The 10,598-nt window shown below is 40.3% G+C and overlaps 1 protein-coding gene across 2 annotated transcripts in view; it reads left to right on the forward strand.

Moving 5' to 3' along the window:
- The first annotated feature begins 6,136 nt into the window (after positions 1-6,136).
- Positions 6,137-10,598, forward strand: part of hbs1l (HBS1-like translational GTPase) — a 37,908-nt gene continuing 33,446 nt past the window's right edge. Inside the window, exons 1-4 of one of the 2 annotated variants that reach the window (XM_049589628.1) lie at positions 6,137-6,347; positions 6,991-7,059; positions 8,102-8,230; positions 8,392-8,637. In XM_049589628.1, the coding sequence (XP_049445585.1) occupies positions 6,305-6,347; positions 6,991-7,059; positions 8,102-8,230; positions 8,392-8,637 (487 nt within the window). In that variant the 5' untranslated portion in view covers positions 6,137-6,304. The remainder of the gene's footprint in view (positions 6,348-6,990; positions 7,060-8,101; positions 8,231-8,391; positions 8,638-10,598) is intronic. The other variant, XM_049589626.1, reaches the window with a different exon arrangement.

Genomic DNA, 10,598 nt, shown 5'->3' on the forward strand with positions numbered 1-10,598 from the left:
CCAGAATGCACCCCTGTTGCATGCCCCCACCACACCCAGTGTTCAAACAAAACCCACACCCTTGCGTTTACCTTCAAGTGTGTGTCTCTAACTCTTTCTTTCTGTGCAAGCCCCACATGTGTCTTTTCCCTCGAGGGTAATATTAAAAACTCCATCTTGTTATCTGAAACCAAATTAAAGGAAGGGAGCCTGGGTATGCAAATTCCCCACAGTGGGCTGAGCAGGAAGCCTGAGACCCATTGACTCCCAGCTGAGGTCATTTGCATGGGCACGATTGGACAGGTTAAGGGCAGGTATTGTGATGGCCGCCCCCTTTGCAAAGCATTGTGTGCACAGGTTGGCTCATTTGAATGATTTTTAATGACGGCCCCTGGGCTCGAGATATCACCCCACCAAGGCTTTCAGACCCAGTTTGGGAAAGGCCAAACGTGTGTATTGTTAATTGTCTGTGTGAGTGTGTGTGTATTGATGTGTATGTAAAGGCCTGCGTTGGGAGAAGGTTGATCCCAAGTCAAACAGGCAGTGAATGCGATCCTGCATGTTTAAATAAACCACACATGTTGACTTATTGATAATAGGTTTTTCTACATGTGCATTGAAATCCACCAGAGGTAGGAGCTAGTTATTGTCTTGCCAGTCTTCAAGTCATGTTCCAAGTCAAATCCCAAGTCCTAAACTTAAAGTTTCAAGCCCTAAACAAGTCATAATGCACTCATCACCAAAAGCAGTGCCATTTTAACACATGAAATATACAAAGATCATGACTGATTCTTAATATCTGATTTATTTGTAAAAACACGAGCACTATTTAGCACTATTTATTAGCACTACAACAGAGGGAATATTGTATGTTTCTGTCCAGTCTCACATAACTTTCTCTTCCCAAATTGGTTTTAGGGAAGCTACGAAGTTGTTAGAAAGGCTTGAACTATACGGCAACTGTGAGAATTAGAGGTACCAAATCTGTAGTTGGCTACAGTTGTTGAAATATTATGTTAAGATCATGTTCAGACAGCCATTTTCTGTTAATTGAGTGTTGCTAATTAAGGGTCCATCATTTGCTATAAGCTGCCATGCCTACTTAAATAGTAATTTGTAGCTTACTCCTTAGTTTAATGGGAACTGCCCATTGGTTTGACATCCCATTGTTCCGACCATATTAAACTCATTGTTCCGAAGTCCGTTCCGAAATCATCATGATGCCCTGTGGTTAAGGTCTGGTTAGGTTTAGGCACAAAAACCACTTGGTTAGGGTCAGGAAAAGATCGTGGTGTGGGTTAAAATGAAAAAGAAAGTGACAAACACATAAGCTGTGAGCCTGCTCCGCCTCAAGCTGGTCACGGCGCACCATACGCCCGCCGCGAGCCATTCAGCACCGTGGACAGTCAGACTAATGGGATGTCGAACCAATGGGCTGTCGAACCAATGACATGGACCCAGTTTAATAAGCCATACATTGAAAGATGAGGTCTATTGGATTGTGTACTGATGTAATTTGGCTGTATGTATATAGCTATGTATATATGTGTGAATGTATAAGATCTCTGTTGTTCTGACTCAGTATGCTGATGTTTGCAGTATTTGCTCTTGTCTTGTTTCCGCCGAAATCGCGTACTTCTGTACTTACACTTAATATGTTGAGTGCATAAGTGCGTTCACACTGAGACATATGGAAAAATGCAGTGCACTATGAGTACCCAGATGGTGAACTCAAAACGGTTAAGAAGTTGAGTGTGGAACTGTGGACACTTCTTGCCCTCAATGGTCGCCATCTTGGCTACGTAGCGGAAGGGGAGGGACCACTTTTCAAACTGGAAATGGCGGCTGTGCGACTGAATACATGTGTTTTGCACTAAGCACCACTATACTGTTGTCGGATATAAGCCAACAGTATGTTTATTAGATTAATTTAGCAGTCTGTAATGATTTGGTACCGCGAACAATAATGCAAATGCTAGTTTGCTAACTAGCTAATTTGCAGTTGTCATTTCCGCTGAGTGCACAACGGCCGTGTTTGGTTTGAGACAACACTACACCAATGAGTACATAGTGCACATAGTATACTACATGGAAGTGTACTAACGGAAGTATGTGATTTGAGACACAGCAACACACTCAGAAACAGAAATATCTCTCCCTACCTGTCCTCATCACCAGCTGTGTATCTCAAGCCTACATTGAAGAAGACAAAGCAGTCACCAGAGTGTTCAGCTTTGTGTTCTGACCGACACTCAGTGGCGAGTGTCACATATCCACCAGCCTGAAACAGAGAAGTCTCAGTTATTAAGTAAATAGGCTCAAGTGCAAGTGAAGTCACAAGTCACTGGGGCTAAAGTTCAAGTTGAGTTGCAAATCTCTTTTGATTTTGTCAAATCTGAAGTCATCAAATTTGTGACTCAAACCTGACTGGAGTCCAAGTCATGTGACTTGAGTTCACACTCCTGGCTATCATTATTCAGGAACATTTTTAAATAATATTTTATTACACCTACTTGCTTAATGAATGCACACTGTATGGAAATAGTCAATCAAATCTTAGAGTTTTTAATTTAACAAATCACTATTGCTTTTAATTTAGTTTAAGAATTGTTACCTTCTGAATGCACAGTTTGCTACTTTCAGGACCTCCCGTGTGTTTCTTTATTGACTCTAGTTGTTTGGACCACCTGTCAAAGGCTGCCAAAGGTGTATGTTTTGCATTTTCCCCTGAGGCTAAGTTCCTGTGAAAGACTCTTCCCATGATGCTTGGTGCCCTTGGCACATTATGTAAAACATTACCTCATACCCACTGCCAACTTTTGGGAAGCCTTCACCCCTCACCCACTTTGCACAAAAGCTTTGTCTTCTACAATGACACCAGGATTAATCTGTTGTCAGATTTGCATGCTGTTGTTGACAGATTTGCAATCCTTTGCTTTCACTTGATTCTGTAGATACCGCTGTCACCCACTGGCTGACAACCATTTTGTGCGTCTCCTAGAAATGAGTAGGATTCACTAGCAGAGAAAATACATTGGAGATGGATGCAAACGGTGAAGTTCACTAGTTGCTCAGTAATGTAATTTGTTGCATCATTTAAATAAAGCACTAACCACTGATCCGCTCATTCTCCTACCAATCTGTCCATCCATCTGGTTAATCCGTCTAATCAGTACAACAATAATTCTCTCAGAAATCCTCCTTGCCCGCCATTGATCAGGCTTTCCGCGAACTGTGGCAACCTTGTCGGCACAGATTTGACCAGAGCGCTTAAAAGAAATTCAAAGGAAACAATTGTTCAGATCCTGTGTAGATGTGTGAAAATCACACCTCAACCCTGTTGCAGTGCATGTTTAATCATCTCTAAGTCTGACTGCGTTGACAAAGGCACAGAGACGCAATAAAACATTAAAAAAGAAACCAGCACAAAAGCAAACATTTTTGTTGTGTTTTGTGTACCAGGTTTGTGTTTTAGCAACTGCAAAAGGTCATGTCAAACAGGGACAATGCAGGAGAAAAGCTGCAAACACTATAACAACTTTAACTTTTCACTTAGGCAATATGTTCCATTTCCATTACATATCAGGTGCTGTTTGCTGCCTTTGGCTTAAGAGTGTCCTAGAAACATTTCAGTGATGCAAAGGAAGAGTTCCCTCTCTGTCACCTGTGTGACCCTGCAAAGCCAGCGTGTTTGTGTCATGTGTGCGCGAGTGTGTGCAGTTGTTTATTTTGACATGTAGATGTGCAACCAAGACTTCAAAATGCAGGAAGTGGAATTTTAGAGGGGAAACCTCCACCCACTTAGAGGCACACACATGCACGCGCAGACAGACACACACCCAAAGGTATAACTTTGTGCACAAGAAATAATAAACTCCACTACTGTCCCTTCCTGATATGAATGACTCCCCCTTCTCGTTTTTACTAGTTCCTGTCAATTACAGCTGCTCTTCATCAAACTGCCAGTTGCAATATGAGCCATCATTGTGAAAAGGTCTTTACAATTACCTAAGCAATCGTCTTTCTTTATTCTGAGCTATTTTTAGATTGAGGAGACACCCCAAACCTCATATTTCATTTCGCGCGTGCAGATGTGCAAGTGTATACCTCACCTGCATCACTGGTATCAGATTAATGTCTGACATTTTCACCTTCCTCTCTTTCATCAGCACACAAGCCACAGAGGATGAGATCAGGACACATGCATACACCTGCGCACATATGCGTGTGACCATATGTAGATATGCAGAGACCAAGTGGCAGATAAACCCGTGCACAGACACAAGAGCACTGGGGGGGGGGTGCATACATCTTATTTCTTTCCCTTTTGTGGTCGACAGGCTATAAGTTTCTTGTGATACAAAGATAGTAGGAAAAAGTGATGTCACTCACTGGGTGTTTGTGCGCGGTGTAGAGTGTGGGCTCAGATGGGTTGGTCTCTAACCATCGGGCATAACCTTTGACAACCTTAGACATTCACACCCCAAGATCACAAGTGGCACTGAGAGCTGTGCGTGCACTTTGTGCAGGCAAACTCTCAAGCATTTTTTTTTCAAGTGCACCTCTCTTGACCTCTTCAGATCATTTTTACAAGGTTGTGCAGGGAGGAAAGAAACTCTATCACTTTATCATTGTTCATATTGTGCTTCCTCTTTCACATTAATAGGGCATCATCATCATTAATATGAATTTTAAGTGTTTCCTCATTCATCAAAGGGTAGGTGGATCATCTTCGTCATCCTCTTGAGAGTTTCTGGTTTTTCCAAGAACAGGACTAATGACAGATTCATGCATTAAACCCTTAATAAGAGTGGATCTGTAGCAAAATATTACAACTGATACTACATTTTCACTTTGAAGAGTGATTCTAACTTTGATGGGATTGGTACAAAAAAGGGATTTGTTTCTCTTTTCTTCATTGTACCTATTTGTTTTAAGAGTAAAACTGTCAGTGCAAATAATGTTCTGTTCTTGTGAACACATCTTGTGTGCATCCTGACGAGTTTAATCTGACATGTAAGAGGAGTGATGGCTCAATAAAAGAGATAAAAAGAAACATGAGAAAGAGAACTTGGAGCTGCAACTGAAAAGAAGCGCAGTGGGAGATGCCTCGGCATCTAGACCCCTGACACAGAGTTCACTTGCAGAAGTTTTTAGTTAGGCTCAGGCGAGAAATGTTGACGTATAGTGAAACTAATATTTTAGTCAACTCAGATCTTCAGCATTGGTTAATGTCACATTTTCAAACTGTTATTGGTCACCATTAGCTGTTACTTTAGCACCCTGATTATTTACGTCATAAATAATGACACACTCCTTTACCTCTACATTAAAGTACACAAGCCATTTTAATAATAAAACGTATTGTATCGATTTTGGGGATTCTGGCCCTGGATTACTCCCCGTCCAGCATTCGTATGTAGGGCCCATATGGGTTGATTATGGGTTGAAAAATTGGCCCTACATGGGATTTGCCCTCTTGGCTTTGTCCAAGTGGGCTCCACATGGTTATGTTAAGTGGGTATGAGCCCAAAATGGGCATCTTATCTGGGGCTTACTTGGGTAAACCCACCCATGTAGACGATAGGTATGGGGCCAATATTTAACCCATGAACAATCCCACATATGATCAATTTTTCATCCCGTTTACAACCCACGTGGCCCTGCATACAAATGTTGGTTGGGTTGGTATCATATTGAAACCAAATTTCATGGTCTTGCCCACCCCTACTGTTTTACTACTCAGACCTTAATGACTCTTATCACTGGATTTCCATTCTGTGCTATAACTGCTAATGAAACCTACATTTCTTCCTGCTTTGCCCCTGATGATTTCTTAAAATATATATCGTATATTTGGTCTAATTTTACTTAACTCCTAGTCATTCCAATATATATGTATGTAGAAAATACGCTCTGCAAACATTAACCGATTGGAGGTCAGTTTTTCTCTGTCAGACAGGGTGCAAATTATGACAACTCAATTATGAAGCTGGTTTGGTAGATCTGATCCCAGGCCGCATCGGTGCAGCTGCAACCGGAAGTTACGTCAGCAAGAAAAAAATGTTTTTAAAATTTTATTTTAACAACTTCGTTGTTGACCATCAAGCAAAACGCAGTAATACGAAAAAATAAGACTTTAAAAAAGTTTTAATTTAAATTACGTATCACAGAAGTTGAAGAATCGATTGTGTCCTGACAACTGCTGTAATTTCACGCAGCAGCGGCAGCGGCAGCAATGGCAGTCGGGCAGTGAGACACATGCCTCAGCAGTCTGTGAGCCGAAAACATTTACCCTGAGGCTGAGAGAAGACACATAACCAAAATGTCTCGGCACAGAAATGTTCGAGGTTACAACTACGATGAAGGTAGAGAACCTTAGCCAGCTGTTGGTAGCGATTTAAGCGTCACGGCAAGGCCTCAAACCGCTAAACTCGTTAGCCGCTAAGCTAACGTCTCCCTGTCGTTGACTGCAGCATTAACAGCTAACGCTAGCTAATTTAGCTGGCATGATAACGTTGCTGTCGTGTCACTTGGCACCTGGCACAAGATACATTGCAACGTAATACTGTTGTCTTTTTATATACTCAAGCTTTCAGAGTAACGGTATAACGTTAGAGCTAAATGTGGTGTTTCTACATTGGTTATGTAGCTACAAGCTAACTAATGTTTATGTTCACTAAAGTTAAAGGCAGCTACTTAGCTAGCTAACTCTGCAATGTTTTAAAAGACACGTTACAAGCTTCTAATACATTGTTGCATATAGACACCCCCTGACTTTATTAACTTACCAGACCGCCCTATTTCTAAAACCTACAGTGAAGTAAGCACAGCAAATGATGTGGCCCCCAATTCACTGTTATGCATTCTGCAAAGTTGCTGACAAGGCTAAGTGACAGCTGCAACAAAGGGCTCTTTATCTTAACTACAGCTGCATTACATGTGTATGTCTGTGTAAAGTAAAGAAAGAGAGAAACAGTTTAATATTAATGTATATATATTTTTTTCCAGACTTTGACGATGATGACGTGTATGGACACTCTGTGGATGATGACTACTGCTGCATATCACCAGCAACAGGTTGGTGTCAGTGAATGCAGCATTAGAAGGCATAAAGAATATATATTTGCTTATAGATAGTTTGTGAGAACTTAGTTTCATTTGATTTACTCAGTTAAAGATAACACTAGCAACATAAAGGACATTTATGAGTGGAAAACTGCAGTTTTTCTTAGTTTATTTTTATTTTCAGTAAGGGTTTTATGACACTAAATAACCACTTAAAGGTCCAGTGTGTAGGAGTTAGGGGAATTCTTTGATGGTGAGCTGCAACTGAAAGATGCAGGTTTTTTTAATGTGAAACTCCTTTGTTCAGAAACAGTCAACCCCTGTAGACCCCCGTGTTAAAATGCCCAAAGTTACAGCAGAAATAAATATGTTTGCAGCCTGGTATAAAAACGCATTTGGTCTCTATAGCTATTTTTTTTTACTGCTTATGACTACTGATAGAAGTTGGATTTTTATACAACTCACTTTAAGTGACAGGCTGTCTGCCAATAGTGTCCCCAACTTCTCAGTCAGGACCACTCCTTGCTCCTTCTCAACGCCAGCTTCTCATCCAAATATGTCCAGTAATGGCTCCCAAAAACCAAAGTGGTGACGGCTTGGGCGCTGAACTCGAGGCTTCAAACCAATGGGTGCCATCTCAGTAGCTACGGCCATTATTTTTACAGTATATGTTATTCAGCTCCCAGTAAAACATCCCAGTAAAAAAAGTCTGTGACATGCTGAATAGCTTTAGAGAAACCCTGATTTGTAACCTGAAACCTCTTTATTTAGTGTTTTAATCACCTGGTTTGCTTCTTTTGGAGAGGAAGAGACCTCTGCAGGTAATTTGGCTCCTGATAAAAACATCCTGAACAATGAACACTGAAGGAATTCCTAATCAGGAGTTCATGTTTGGCACATGAGAGAAGTTTCAGCTGGTTGCAGTCTGCAGTCCTCACTGCTCCATGCCACTAAATCCTACCCACCTCTCCTTTAAATTATACCGCATTAACCAGACATCACATCTCTTAGTTTGTAACTGGCCAATAAGTAAAGATGTTTGTGGTTTTTACAGCGAATCAGTTCATCTACTCACGTCAAGAGAGGCAAGCACCAAGGGAAGAGCCTTTAGAAGAGGAAGAATATGAAGATGATGTTCCCATGTCCCCGACCGTCAGCCACGACCTCGACCCTCTTGATCAAGGTAATATTATTAAGATCTTCTGACCTTCACCTTTGATCTTTGTGTTTGAGAATGCTAAACGTGGTTTATTTTCTTGATCTGTTGTTCTTTGTTTAATCTTTAATTGTTTTCTGCTTCACAAACATAATGTCTGTGTCTGATGTGTGTGTTGTGCTTTATAGCCAAGCTGTATTCCTGTCTGGACCATATGCGCACTGTGCTCGGAGATGCAGTGCCAGATTCAGTCCTGACCCAGGCAGCCATAAGATGCGGATTCGACCCACAGAAGGCCCTGGATGCAGTCCTGTCTGAAGACGCTAAGACGGCCCCAGTTACCAGAAGCACCAATGAAGAGATGGCTCCGGTAGCAAGAGTGGGTCAGGAGAAAGAGCCGCTTCCACAAAGAATAAGACCAGAGGCAGAGAAAGGTACGCCGGGAGTGGATCAAATTATGGTCATTTTATTAGTCAGGGATTTTTCTTGACTGTAGTTACATATTAGAGAATGTTATTGGTGGCATTTGAACATTTTCTCCAGTTATTTGCCAAACACAGCACAAGATCTGAAGAGGCTCTTAGCTTGTATGCAAAATGATTCAGATAGTACACAGTTAGCCAGTTCATAGTATGTGTTATTTTTTCCCATGTTGCTACTTCCTTTTTGAATGAATGATAGTCACCTGACGAAGCAACGATAATGTTTAAAACAGCGCAGTCACTGTATAAACAATACTCCTGACATCACAGAGCTGAGTAAAGTTTAGTTTTCATTAGTCAGCATCAGTCATTCCTCACTGCCTGCAGGTACCTCTGGGAGACAGAGGAGAGGCTGTTTGTCTCAGCCGGCAGCTAAGTTTCAAAGAATTTGCCCAATTCTAAGATAAATGGCAAACTATGCTAAAGAGTTAGACTACATACAGACAGCTTTCATTTTAGCTTGTTTGCTACAGTTTGCTTTTAGCCGAGCTAGCGTGCTGTGCTTGCGTAAAACATAGCTGCAGCAGATGACAGACTCATTTTCTACATGTCAAGGTGTTTATGCTTGTTGAACAGGTGTATTGCAGTAAGAAAGTATTGGTTTTTACTTGCCAAGGTTTTATTGAACTTACTTACAGTACTGATTGCACCTGTTGTCAATCTGATTAATTTTATTTAGTTATTTTCAATTCCTCTTTACCACAGCCTCTCTTTCCTTTCACATTGTGTGCGTGTTTGTTTTTATGATTATGTGAAGGAGTTCAGCCCTGACAGAATGAAAGGCTGCAGCATTATGATAAATTACACCCAGCACAGATAAAATAATAATTTAATTTTAATAATTTAGCCCTCGGGCCCGTTTAATACCAGGTTTCAGTCCCCGTCCCTGCTCACGCACAACATAAGGCCTCGTCTATTTGTATCACTTGATTAACAGTTAGAAATAGTTCAGTATAAACAGACATTGCGACTCAAAATATTTTGCATCTCCTACATTTTACTGTTTTTGATTACATCTTGAATAATATTTCCACTCAAATATAACTGAATGGTGATCATATTATAGTGACGTAGTAATTAATATATTTGGCTTTTAGAGTCCAGTCAAGAGCAGACGTCATCAGTTAAAATGACTGTAAATATTTGATATTTATTTCAAACATACAAAAAGACATGACATGACAAACAAGCAGACAGATAGAAAGTAGTATTTACATATAATGGAAAGCAAATGTTAGTGTATTGTTACTTAAATTTACGCGTTCAAAAAGGTGACTCCCTCTCCTCTGAAGTACAAACTTACTAAATCCCACCCCTTCTCCATAATGCATTGAGTGAAATGAAACAGACAGCTTCCTCTGTATAGATAAACCTATACCTAAGACTTTTCTAAATATACCAATTTATTATCTTTTAACTCTGTCACACAAAAATAACCCATGTATATGTATATAATCGTAATAACCAAACATCTATCTTCCAAAAACCTATCTTAGTATATAATATAAATGACCAATTATCCTTGACTTAAAAGTAAATATGAACAAAAGGCTGATATTATTACTGTAAAGAATTAAAGATAATGGAGAAACGGACCCAAAGCAGCTGTAACGGGTTTTTGATGTAGGCCACATTAATGTAAAACAGGGTTTAAAGTCCATGCTGGGTTAAGAAATGAGAACAAGAATATTGTAGTGCTGCAACGATAAGTAAATACTTGATAAGTTGTCAGCTATTAAATAAATTGAACTAATTTGCCAATCGAGTAATCAGTTTGAGTAATTTTTTTAAGAAAAAAAATCAGCTTCTTTAATTGGAAAATCTTCTGGTTCCTTTTTTCCTCTATGACTGGAAACTGAATATCTTTCTGTAGTGGACAAAATGACATTTGAGGACGTCATTTTGGACTCTGG

This window comes from Epinephelus fuscoguttatus, linkage group LG11 (genome assembly GCF_011397635.1).
Source record: "Epinephelus fuscoguttatus linkage group LG11, E.fuscoguttatus.final_Chr_v1".
NCBI lineage: Eukaryota > Metazoa > Chordata > Actinopteri > Perciformes > Serranidae > Epinephelus > Epinephelus fuscoguttatus.